We start from the raw sequence: 13619 nt of genomic DNA, 5'->3' as shown, positions 1-13619 counted from the left end.
CAGGTGATTCTTATGTATAACTTCTGGGTACTTGTTAGAGATGCAGATTCTGTACAGGGGTTGGAACTGGACTGAACCAGTTCAAAGCCGTAGTATAAATTTTCTGATTTAGAAACACTATGGAAGGCCCAGCAATCAGTGTTTTAATAAGACTTCCAGGTGTTTCTGATGCACACTTACATATAAGAATACTCATGGAGTGGTTGAGCACATTGCCTGAAGTCAGACTGCCTGGGTTTGTATCTTGGACTCTGCCGTTTATTAGCTGTGACTTTCCTAGGTCATATTTTCCCATTTCATAGGATCTTTGAGCAGATTAAATCAATTCAAATGAGTTAAAATACAATGTATAATACAAATCCTTTGTTGAAATGTGTCTTTTAATATTATATATTACCTATTATTATGGGAGCCCTGGTAGTGCCAAGGTTAAAGTGCTCAGCTGCTAACCAAAATGTTGGCAGTTCGAACCCACCAGTGGCTCCCTGGGAGAAAACACCTGGCGATTAGCTCCCAGAAAGATTTCAACCTAGGAAGCCCTATGGGACAGTTCTACTCTGTCCTATAAGGTCACTGTGAGTCGGAATCAACTCCACGGCACACAACAACAACAAATTATTATTATAATCTAGAATCAGCCTTGAATTTGTTTGCTGGGTGCATTGAAGAAATAGTTCTCAAGCAGTCTGACAAGGAAGACAAAACAAATCATTTCAACGTAATGTGCCATGGGCAATGATAAATATCTCTATAGCTGCAGATGTAGTGCCAGGAGTAGAAAGTTCGTGGGGGTAGGTTAGAGCAGGTCTCAGAGGTCAAGGGAGACTCTGATCTTGCCATCTTTTGGATCTCCTGGTATAGTAAAGACATAAATTAAACCTCAAATTAAAAAAAATGCCTAAACAGGATTACAAAAATTGTGCAATTCACAAAATAATGAAAGGACTTATTAAAAAATTGCTTTATAATACACTACAGGTTGATTAAGGAGTCCTGGTGATGCTGTGGTTAAGTGCTTAGCTGCTAACCAAAAGCTTGGCAACTCAAACCCACTCAGTGGCTCTTCAGGAGAAAAGACCTGGTGATCTGCTCCCGTAATGATTAGCCTAGAAAACTTTGTGGGGCTGTTCTACCCTGTCACATAGGGTCACTACAGCTGAAATCAACTTGATGGTACCTAACAACAGCAACAGCAGCATAGGTTGATTGGCTCAATAATGAGTTTAAAGTTATACAGAGCATGTCTTCTCTCATTCCTGTCAGCGCACCTCTGTGAGTCTACATTTATTTGTAGATAAAATCAAAGGGCTATATTGCTACAATTTGTGAGAGCGAGGCCTTGACTAATAACCTTCCTGGCCTCTCTGTGACCAAATCTGGGTGTCAGAGAAGAGGTGAGAATGATTTTAGCTGGAAAGAATGGAATATACAAGAGCAAAAGGTACAAAAGAGCCATGAGCATTCTAGAAACCCCAAGTGATTTGAGACAATGAAGCCTAAACTGCAAGGAGAGGAGTGGCTACAGGTACAGCTGAGGAGGTCGATACAGGCCACGTCATAAAAGACCTTATATGTCTGCCAAGGAGCCTAGACTGCATCTTGTGCCTGATTGGGAATCACTGGTCCATTTCAGAAGGAACAGGGTAGGGTGGGTTTGGATTTTAGACAAGTCACTCTATTGGCAATGTGGAGGGTGAACTTGAGTGGGGACAATGCCAGAGGCAAAGAGACCACACAGGGGACTTCTGGGGCTGGAAGGGATGATATGACCTAGACCCAAGAGGACAGTGATATAGAGAAGAGTTTGGCTATTTAGAAAGCTGATAGAAACAGCAACAATTAGGGGAGTGGATGATGACTTCCTATTCAGGAGGTATGGATGGCAAAGAAAACCAGTCCTCGGGACTTGCCCAAAGTCACCCAGCTTTTAAGTGAATCTAGATTGTACTGTTCTACCCCAAAACCTGTGCTTTCCTCCTTGTGGCATATTGCCTGGCTCACTATATGCATAGCCTCTGGGAAGTTGCTAGGGGTGGGGTAGGGGTGAAGGGAGAAGAGCCAAGGAAATACCAGGGGAGCCAGGAAGCCTGCCCACTTCTTGGTTAATGGTCCCTTTGTTTGCTGAGCAGGACATCAACATTAGGGCTAATGGACTAAAGAGCCTTTGAAGGAGAGTTGAAACCCTGTTGGCAAATGATCCCTGTGTTGCGGTTAAATCATTCCCCTATCTGAGTGTGCCAGCTGCTTCCTGCTGGACCCCTGACTGCTGCATCAGTGCTATCTTTACCCAAATGGAAGCCATGAATGAACATTTTAGCACACTTTTCTTGTTCATGGCTTGGTTTGGAGTTGCAATGGTACCTTCGAGGTCCTGACAAACCTGTCCTTCGTTCTTTCTCACTCCTCATGGCTTAGGTAATACTTGCTTTCTTTGGCTTGCTTGATCTAAACAGTGCTGTAGAAACCTGCTCCTGTTTCCTTTCCTTTTTCCAAGTGGCTCAGCGTTCGTTTGGGCCTGACTTTTACAGCCTGTGTTTATTCAAATCTCTGAGATTTGGGAGCTCCATTCTGGAGTCCATTCCCTGCACCTAATTTGTGGATTCCTCTTTGTGAGTTCTTCTCATTCTTTATGTCTCCCAACTGACATGCAAGTTCTGTACACAGGACAATCAATCACTGTCCTTTTGCCCTCAGAATTTATCGTCATCCTGAGAATTGTCTAGCAGCATATTCCTGGGCCCCCAGAAGTAGCAGATGGGATTGAATTTAGAGTGGATGACTGTGCTATCACAGTTGTCTAAAATCCTAGGAGGGCCATCAACATTAGGGCTAATGGACTGAAGAGGCTTTGAACAACAGTCGAATAGGGTAAAGGTGGAAGAAAGTGATTCGCAGCCCATATTGTGAATCTGCAAAACTGAATGGGAAGCTGGAGGCCCCAAACTGAATTTAATTCAAGCTTTGAAATGGAATTTACCTTTTTCCCACCCCATGATACACAAGGAAGTGGTTAAGAACACAAGCTCTAGAATTAGACTGTCCATTTCAGATTAAGACTCTGACAATTGGTAGCTATGTGACCTTGGGCAAGATACGTATTCTCTCTGTGCCTCTCTGTGCTTCATCTGTAGAATGGGAATAATAATAATAGATTTTATTTATTTTTGAGAGGATTAAATGAGACCATGCAATTAAAGCAGTTCAGAGCAGTACTTGGCACATAGTTGTAATAGCAGCTAATATTTATTGTTGTTATTAGGTGCCATCGAGTTGATTCTGATTCATAGCGACCCCGTGTGATAGAGTAGAACTGCCGTATGGGGTTCTTAAGAGCTCAGCTGCTAACAAAAATGTTGGCAGTTCGAATCCATCAGCTGCTCCTTGGAAATCGTATGAGGCAGTTCTACTCTGTCTTATAGGGTCGCTAACAGTTGGAATCGACTCAGTGGCAACAGGTTTGGTTTTTGGTTCGATCTTTCTGGGAGCAGATTGTCAGGTGTTTCTCCCATGGAGCCTCTGGGTGGGTTTGAACTGCCAACATTTTTGTTAGCAGCTGAGTGCTTAGCCAGTGGACTGCCAGGGCTCCTAGCTAACATTTATGGAGTACTTTTTTTTTTTTATTTAAATGTACTAGATAAGGGCTCAAAAATATTATACATCACTGTTCCTCTTTGTTACACAGGGCAAGTTATAGAGTTTCGTTTCAAAGAGTTAAATTTGACTAATGAGAAGCTACAAAGCCAGTAGGTTGCCCAAACTTAAGGCAGAGCAGTGGTGTTCAAACTTTCAAGTGCATCAGCATTCCCGGGAGGGCTAGTCAAAACAGAGATTGCTGGGCCCAAGCCACAGAGTTTCTGATTCAGCTGGACTGGAGTGGGGCTGAGAATCTGTGTTTCTAACAAGGTCCTGGGTGCTGCTGCTGCTGCTCTGGGGACCACGTGTTGAGATATACGGGCATAGAGGTTAAGAGGTCACATTTTAAAGTCAGAAGGATCTGAGCTGGAACCCAGGCTTGGGCCTTGTATGGCTTCAGGCAGATTACTTTGTCTCTGTAAGCTTCCCATTAGGGCTAATAAAAAGGATTGTGTGAAGAGTTAAACTGGATGATACATATAGAATGTTCAGCACACAGATAGTGCACAATATACATTCACTGTTTTTCCATTCTTAGGCTAAATGTGGGGCCAACCCCCTGGCCCTTTCTGTGCTTCTACTCCCTTATCTGTAAAGTAGGAATTTCCAGTAATCTGTATTATATGGCAGTTGAAGGAATTCAATAAGACAATGTTTTTTTAAGAGTAAAAAGCTTTGTCTAAATGTGACAACTTTATTAACCATATTAGAGATTAAGCATACAGTCCTCTTCTGTAGCTCTTTTTTTTTTTATGGTAAATATATATGTAACAAAACATTCTTCACATGTACAGTTCGGTGATCAATTTATGTTCATCATGCTGCTCTACCATCACCCTTATCTGTTCTCAGATTTTTTCAGCACCCTTAACAGAAGCTTAGTGTCCCCCAAGCAGCAAGTTTTCCTTTCCCCCTCCCTTCTGCCCGCCCTTGGTAACCACTAATAAATTTAGGTCTCTAACTCTATGGGGCAGTTCTACTCTGCCCTACAGGGCCACTATGAGTCGGAATCAATTCCATGGCAATGGGTTTGGTTTTTTGGTTTTAACTCTATGGGGTCGGTCTACTCTGTCCTGTAGGATCACTATGAGTTGGAATCGACTCAACTGCAGTGGGTATGGTTTTGGTTTACATACAATTGCCTGGAGCCCTCGTGGCACCGTGGTTAAGTGATACGGCTGCTAACCAAAAGATGAACAGTTTGAATCCACCAGCTGCTCCCTGGAAACCCTTTGGGGCAGTTCTATGCTGTCCTATAGGGTCTCTCTGGGTTGGAATTGACTCAACGGCAACGGATTAATACGCTTGCTTATTCTAGATATTTCATACAAATGGAATCATATAATATCTGTTCTTTGTGACTAACTTATTTCACTCAGCATATTTTCAAGCTTCTTTCTTCCTCTCAGGTTGATTTGAAAATCTACGGCAAAGGGTTTAAGGATTCCGATAAGTCCTTCAGACTCTAGCTCTCACTGTTAGTTTTATTTGTATGGAGGTGGGAACAACAACGTAGGATCAGTCATTTTATTTCTCCTTCTGTCTAGGGTTACCTTTATCTACTGCTGATGTATTATTCTTTGCAGGTAGATTGTGGTTTCTTTCCTTGGCCATCTGTCACGTGTGGGGAAAGAATACCTACTTGAGTGAAGATGGGTCAGCAGTCACTGGAAAATTCTTTAGGGACAAAAGATGGCTTAAAAAATTTAATTTGTATATTTTACAAAATGGTGTGACATTATTAGAGGTTATACTTCGGAATGGCTTCCCACTCTCAAAAGTGATGTTCCCTGGCTTCTGAACTTTTCTACTTTTATTGCCTTTTGTTTCTGTAGTTGTATTGTCAGTTTTTTGTTTTGCTTTTTTTTAATTTTTACCTTAGCTCCTTGGCAAGGCCTAAGTCACAGAACCTTCTTGACCACCAACAGTTTGAAGCAGGCTAGTAGAGACAGGAACCATATTTCATTTCTACCTCCTTTCAAAGACTTAACTAGATGCCTGGTTTCTTTCTGGGATCAGGAGCTCTAAGAGCAAAGAAAAAAGTTATTTTACATTAAGATAATTTAAACAAAGACCCTTGCATCATTAAAAAAAGCTCCAGAAAAAAGGCAAGCTTCACTCAAATCAACAATTTTTTTACTGTAATAATAACATTTTCCTCCCAAGTACTGGGTGGAGAAGACACTTTAGTGAGCAAGGCCACTGGGGTTTTTCACCACCTTCGGCAAGGAGGTGAACGCTTATTAACTCCACCTGCACAGGACCATCCTGCATGGTTTCCTCTATTACTCAGGCCTGAATTCTTCCATTGAATGTTTACTCTTCTGTTATGAATGCTTCTTTTACAGGAGACATCAAGTCTTGCCAATTCTCTCAACATCTAGCTGTAGTACCTCATTTGGAATCTAGGTGATTTGATTTAATTGGCTTTTAATGAATTTTTATAATAGTATTATGTTAGAAAATCATGTTTTCCCCTTTCTTAAACCCAGTGCCGTTGAGTTGATTCAGACTCATAGCGACCCTATAGGGCAGAGTAGAACTGCCCCATAGAGTTCCAAGCCGTGCCTGGTGGATGCAAACTACTGACCTTTTGGTTAGCAGCCATAGCACTTAACCACTACGCTACCAGGGTTCCCTTTATTACTCAATACTTTTTCAGCTTTACTATTATGATGACTTTTTTAAAGGTACGACTGTAAAATACAGTCTGAAATCTGTTTAAAAAATGGACGCCTCCAGACATATGAAACGGAAAAACGAGAGGACTAATTACGCAAGGTTGAACGTTCCACTGACGCTTCGGTTTCCCTGTTGGAGATGGTTGTTGTGTCCATTGGCTTCTGAGCAACTTTCGTATTTTTCTAAATTTATAGGTAGACAAGTCCTCCCCAGGGAGCAAGAGAAAGACCAGCTTCAATTTCAGCTCTATTTTGCTATATCACTTTTAAACTTGGGTTTTGGTTTACTTTAATGTAAATCCCTCTGGTGGCCCTTCCACTTCTAAAATTCTCTGATTGTGGGTGATGTTTCAGCAAAATTACCAAAGGTTAGTTCAAATTGTGATCGTTTCTTTTTCTTTAAGAGCAATTTCCAGCAAACAGCTACTTTGGGAAAAAAAATGCAGGCTCATAGGTCAAATTAGTTTTGTTAACCTAATTATTTGAATTCAGAAGGCTTGTTTTAAAAAGCAGGATTGCTTTACTTTTTTTTTAAATAAAGGTTTCTGTAAGTTGCAGAAATATGAAATACTGGAATTTTAAAGAAGGACACTGATTTTTTAACTGAAATATGAAAAAAGCAAAAGAAAAATTCATCTTTCTGGAAATAGGCACAGCAGCTCTTTACCAAATGTCACTGTCCACTAATGTGTGAAGTGCCTCTGAGGGGCTCATGGTGACTAGCTGGGGCGGCGCCTCTGAGAACCCACCAACACTGTTGGTAATAGATGACATATTGATTACTAATGAACTAAGGAACTGAAAACAAGAATTCAGTTGGAGGCAGTCAACTGGAGGGTCTATTATATGTACACAACACTGTCGGCAACCGATTCACCACTTACAGGAATAAAGGTGAAGCCAACCATGTTGTTCATGATAATGGCTTGGAAGATTTTCTTATTTAAAAGCAATCACTTCTGACCTTTCTTCTGAACATAATGATGACGAAAACTAATAAATGAGAAGACAGGACACTCTGCTTCAACAAACAGCAGTTTTATTCCTGTGCTAGTGAGAGGGTATGTAAGGTACTACATAGATTTCTTGGCCACAGTTACACATATGAAAATAAACAAATACATACTTTAAATAAGCAGGACTAATGAAATTCTCTGTTCAAATAGAGTTAGTTAGAAACGCAAATACTGTGGTTGGATGCAATAGTATGGGAAAAAAGAAAGAAAGAATCGTCTACTACCATTTTAAATAACCAGATTTGCAGAGAAAGAATAAATGATGTAAAACAAAAGTGCTCTACTATAGAACATAATAAGCTCAGTTGCTGGAATCATTTACATTATTTATTTAAGCTTCACAAGGAATAGCCGGATGAACCCCCACAAGTAATAGTATTATTAGACATTGACTACCTTACATCCAAAGTATCAGGCAATTTACACTCAAACAGTGTACGTTGAATATAATATATGAGCTGTGCACCAATCTCTACAAGGTAGAGAAGAGATTAAAGACTTGGTTCTTGTCCTTGAAGAACTTAAAGCCTGAGGAGCTCAGCATGGAAGAGCAGGGATCTTCAAGTATTCTTCAGGTAAGAACATTGGTGCACCCTTTTGTTGGTGTGGTCGACCAGGAAGTGCCACGAAGGCTGTTGCAGACTTGTCCACTAGCTTGTGGACAGAACACTGCCCAACTCTGCTACAAACTCATAAAGCCACAATTGCACATACTCCCTTTCTAATGGGATGCTTATCTACATACACAGCTATTAAAACACAGCATTTTGAGCATAACAGAAAGCTTACTCTTAGGGTGAGAATAGTATTTTTTAAAAGAAATTACTTAAGGCACAAAACAGCCATAACTAATCCTTCTTGTGAATATTCTAGAAGGGACAAATTGCATTTGTATGACATTATTCACAGTTTTGCATAACTTATTTTGGTATCTTATATAAAATCATATGCATTGGCATATGTTGTTAGGTGCCATTGAGTCAGTTCTGACTCATAGCGACCCTATGTACAACAGAGGGAAACACTGCTTGGTCCTGCACCATCCTCACAGTCGTTGCTGTGTCTGAGCTCACTGTTTCAGCCACTGAGTCAATCCATGTCATTGAGGGTCTTCCTCTTTTGCTGACCCTCTACTCTACCAAGCATGATGTCTTTCTTCAGGGACTGGTCCCTATATGCATTGGCATGTAAATCAAAACCAAAACCAAACCCATTGCCATTGAGTCAATTCCAACTCATAGTGGCCCTATAGGACAGAGTAGAACTGCTCCATAGGGTTTCCAAGGAGCGGTTGGTGGATTTGAACTGCTGATGTTTTGGATAACAGCCAAGCTCTTAATCACTTAGGTTATGAAAATAATCTTTGATAAATCTGTTAATAGACCTTTTATCTCCATTACATAAACCCATTTTAGGAGCATTCACCAACAATTATCTTATTGAATGAATGTATCTATATAGGCAATCTTTCAAAAATTAAAATGCCTTATTTTTGTTGCATACATTTCCCCATCGTGCCTCATACAAGTCAAGAGTATTCTTTCAGCCAAAGGTATTTTCATTGCTAGAAACAATTTTTAGAATAGATTTTTTGCTATTATTATGGCTCCATCAAATGTTATTCTGCAATTTAACTAAAATGGCCAAACATTTTCAAAGGCATCATCCACTATGAGAATCTAAGGCTGTGTCTTTAGAATGCCAAACCCGGTAAATTTAGTCAAACACCCGGTAAATTCACAAGGCTAAATTAGTCAATTCAGTGTCTTATCCACTAAATCATTTGGCCAATGTAGTCAAAGTGAATACCCAAAAGGGCAATATATCCTAATAGAAACGTGTGACGACAATTTCAAAGAACAATCTAGTCATACAGAAGGGATTCCATTTTCTCCTCTTGATGACGTTTTTAGCTTCCCTTTTCAAATGTTTTCCCTTCTTTGCATCATTTCACTTGCTTTTTGCAGTTATGGCTTACAGATTTTCCTTTGATATGAAATGCTTTTTGAATACTTGATGTGACTCTAAACTTCAGGTTAAAAACACTCAGATACTTAACGAGGCATTTGGACTGACAGGGCACTTTCTACTTGACTCTTCAGGGATGAGGTACTGTTGAGGGCTTGTTCGCTGCCACTTTGGGGGAAAAGAAGTCATTTCTTCTTGGCTGATCAGTGACTTTCATCTCCTCAATGAAGGAGAGCCCGGAGAGCCTTTGAACCGCTACCCCAAATGATCAGCTTATTTATTACCTATTGTTTTCCACCAAGTTTGGTTTGGTCTGGCCAATGTGTATGAAGTAAACACTTTCTAGAGCATTTCAGAGTTGGTGCTCGAATCTTACCATTCCTATCATACATATTTGATAGGTTTATGATTTCAGGATTCCAACCTCAGACAATTCCCCAAAAGCTAAGTGAGTAAGAATTTAGTATACAGCCCAAGAATTTTATTGCAAAAAGTGTTTAATATAAGAACTGTATTCTTAGACACCAAAGCAAGAGAATCAGAGTGTGAAGTATAACATGTGAGGTGTATTTTTGTATTGTTGGGAGTCTGCTTACTGGTTGCATATTATATTTTTATGTCATTTTGGACTTTCTTTCAAGAGGTAATAACAAAAGTAATTAAACACCTCCCCAGATAAAACTACCCCCAACATAACTGTGAGCTATGGCCATTTTAGTATTTAAAAGTGGAATCATGGTCATTTCTTGTGTAAAGCAGGGCCTGAAAAGACTATGAAATTATACTAAGGGGTGTAAGGAGATAAAATAAGCCAAAAATAGAATCACATTTGACTGGGAAAACAAACATTCAATAGGGGGAAGGGGAGCAAGTTGTGAAGAGAGGGCTCAAAGTGATAAGAGATGGTAAATTACTTAGAACAAATACGTGCAAGCCAAGACAGAAACGTGAGTCTTTGAAATACCTGATTTCAAGGGTTGAAAAGTTGGCTGCCATCCAGAGAACAACAGAACGATAATAAGAAATTGATTTAATGAGAAGAGATTAAAGGAGTTAATTATAGAGAACTTGGATAAATAATTATTAAGATGCAAGATGGAACTCTCCAAGCCTTTGATAGGTCCAAAGCACTTTGATGCCTTCACAATTAAAGTGCATGGCACAGGTGCGCAGACAGGATGCCCACCAAGACAGGAAATGGAATGTTTACCAAGATGTAGCACATGATGGGATTAAATTAAAATGCACCCAGTTGGGCTGAATGTCAATGAAACCTTTTTTTCCCCTCCAAAATTTAATAAATAGATCAACTAGATTATGTATTTCCTCTTCTCAGAGAGAACAGTGAAACATTTGTTGCTAAGGAGATTTAAAATTAGAAAGGTGTAGCGTAGTAATAAACATTTCCTGGATTAGACTAAAAAAACCTGGTTTTCCCTTGTCACATTCATTTTCATAACTCAGATTCCACCCCCAGGCATGGCCGAGGTATGTGAGGGTTATTTACTATTACAGATGTGTAGGTTTTTTATAGTTTTAATTCCTGGTTTGTGCAATTAATTGCTCTCTCTTCTAGATGCACTAGCTTGCTACTGAAACAGCATCAACACTCACCAGTGTGTGGCCTGTGGAGCTGCTGCTGTCCTGGACTGGCTGGCTCAGTTATCTCACTGCCTTGCTGAAGCCCTCTTTTAAGCTTAATTGAAGGTAGTACAGCAAGCCTAACATTACTATTAGGATGTTTAGGATGTTCTCGCGCGCCTTATGTGAGTAGAAATGTGTAGTTTTCTGGAACAGTGCATATCGGGTTGCAGGCACTTACTAAAAGTTTTCTGAATGAATGTTGCATATGAATATGAATTTATCTTTCCATGCATTAATGTGCTTTGCCCCAGCAACATTAGTTCAAAATTCTGATTTGTTTTTGTCTTGCCTTTTTTAAAATAATGTAGGAAAAGTTATTCCTAATAGATGCCATAGCTCATAAATCTCTGACCTTTATTTTCTATTGGTCCATCTGCCTCACTTACACATATGTTGTTCCTTTTCATTTCTAGAAGATCTGCCTAGTTCCCCGATACAGAATCACAGCTTAACACTGTCATTTCACAAGAGCATTGAACACAAAGACACTGTGAAAACTCTGAATCTTCTTGTTACACTTCCCATTTATTCTTATGAAGATTTTTACCGTTTTTATAACCTTCAAATAGCCCTGGCATTTTTGCTAGTTTGGGTGTAGATTTACATAACTATAGATAGCTATTTTAGATGTTACTAGGCAAATTATATCCACAATATTACTTATGGGGCTTTATGGTAAGTAGCAAAAATATATGCTTTGAAAAAAATGTATTCTTTCTGCAAATGAAGGTGTGAGATCAACAAACTTGACCTCTAATTACTAAGTTTATTACAGAGAAATTTGTAATGAGAAAAAGGCAAATATTCCTCGCTCATCTTCTCAGGTAGCCATGAGGATTCCATACAGATACCTTTCAAATTTTCCCCAGGAGACCCTTGGAACTGGACCCTGATGAAAGCAATACCCACTTCCGAAATTTGTTATAGTCAAAATAAGGCATGACATAAGATAAACTTAGCAGAGTTTGTAGTGTCTATTATAGTAAATGCAATTTACTTTAGGTGACTATTTGCCATTTTGACTTCACTGATTGATTCTGGAAAATTTTCTATTAAGCACCACTGAGTTTCTTGTTGTTGTGTTGTTTGTTTAATCAACTATATATGATGTTTGTGGACATTTCTATTAAAAATGTTGGTATTAGATCCATTGATCAGGAGCATAATCTTCCACCATAGTCTTATTTTAGTGAGAAAATCAAGTATGACTGGCCTAATTTTGACTTTTCCAGGAATGCAGCCCACTGGAAATAATACGAAGACTACTATGCACACATAAACCAACACATACATTAAAATATGGGCATGAATGTTCACACTCCACCCTCCAGTATTCATTTGGATACTGATAGGAATGTAGTGAAATAATCTCCAAGCACTGTGCATGTTGATTGATTCTCACGATGATTGTTTCCTTTCAGGGGTACAGTTCGCATTCTTCTTAACACAAGTACTTCATCATTTTTGCTTGGATCATACTCTATCAGAACCCCCAACCCTGTAGTTTGGGTTTGCCTTGCAAGTTACATGGCCTCCGAGCTGACCGCTTTGGCTTGTATCCTTGGCCGGAGAAAGAGGAAATAGTTTAGGCACAACAACCCAGATCAGCCTTGGTGCCACTTCATCTTTTTCCCCCCTCTAAACCTGTTTTTGATGATTATGTTTCTCCAAAAGGCATGTGCATCATCTTTGGATCTCAAGACCCATAGGCCAGCCATACAGCAAAGCTAGCCAAACTATGCGTTCTCTCCAACCCTGTCTTTTAGCCTATGCAGTGACTATTAAAATAGGTAGAAATCACGGCCTAAGGAATTGCCTCTGCAATAGCCTCTATATACATTTTCCCAGTAGTCCTGTCATACAGGTTAAATTACTTTATGTAGAACAATCCATGAACACTTTAGTGTGGAAAAATAGTATTATATAAAGCTTAATATTAAACATTATGAAAAAATAAATATTTACAGAAGAAACTACAAAATACAACTATGTACAATAATATCTGTTACCTTTAAATTACATAAATTCTTTAAAATTCTTCAGATTAATAAATTATACATAGTATCAACAGAAATAGCCGGCATCTTTCTAGGGCATGAAGCAAGTTTTTTAAAAAATCACACAGGGAATAGCTTTTATCCAGGAGCTCTTTAGGTACATTCCTAATGCCTTGAATAGACTGCATCTGAAAGGAAGAACATTGTAATTAGAAGTTGTAGTAGGGTGTGGCATAGTTGCTAGTTCTGCTCATTAAAATTACAAATGGAAAAGACTAACAGAAACAACTAAAGCTCAATATGGTTTAGGATGAGATCATTCCTGTGGGGCCAGGTCATTCCATTTAGAACCACAGATTATTAGTATTGAAAGAGACTAATGATTCCAGCCTTACCCCCACCCCCTTGCACCTTTCTGAGTTGGTTTTACAGATGAGGCCGCAGGTTTAGAGAGACGAAGTAATTCACTTAAGGCTATACAGCTTGTTAATGCAAGCTAGCTCCAGAGCTTTGAACTGAATCTTAACCTTCAGATGCCTGGTAGTTATAGCTAGCTTTTTTTAGGAGTACCCAAGAATATGCTAAAAACAGACTCTCCAACTGTCAAAATAACACAAAGGAACCTCCAAGATCCCCAGAGCCCTCTCCATCCTGGAGTTTTTTGAAGAATCTGACATGTG

General features: G+C 39.4%; 1 protein-coding gene across 3 annotated transcripts in view; it reads right to left on the bottom strand.

Annotated features, from left to right (window-relative positions):
- Positions 1–7329: 7329 nt before the first annotated feature.
- PTPRB (protein tyrosine phosphatase receptor type B) overlaps positions 7330–13619 on the bottom strand; it is a 139216-nt gene continuing 132926 nt past the window's right edge. For 2 of the 3 annotated variants that reach the window (XM_003405594.4, XM_064283873.1), the window contains one exon: positions 7332–13127. In XM_003405594.4, coding sequence (XP_003405642.3) covers positions 13105–13127 — 23 coding nt within the window. In that variant the 3' untranslated portion in view covers positions 7332–13104. Of the gene's footprint in view, positions 13128–13619 lie in introns of all 3 variants that reach the window. The other variant, XM_064283876.1, reaches the window with a different exon arrangement.

This window comes from Loxodonta africana, chromosome 4 (assembly GCF_030014295.1).
Source record: "Loxodonta africana isolate mLoxAfr1 chromosome 4, mLoxAfr1.hap2, whole genome shotgun sequence".
Lineage (NCBI taxonomy): Eukaryota > Metazoa > Chordata > Mammalia > Proboscidea > Elephantidae > Loxodonta > Loxodonta africana.
Note: the sequence above shows the minus strand (reverse complement) of the source record. Positions and strands in the feature narration are given on the sequence as shown.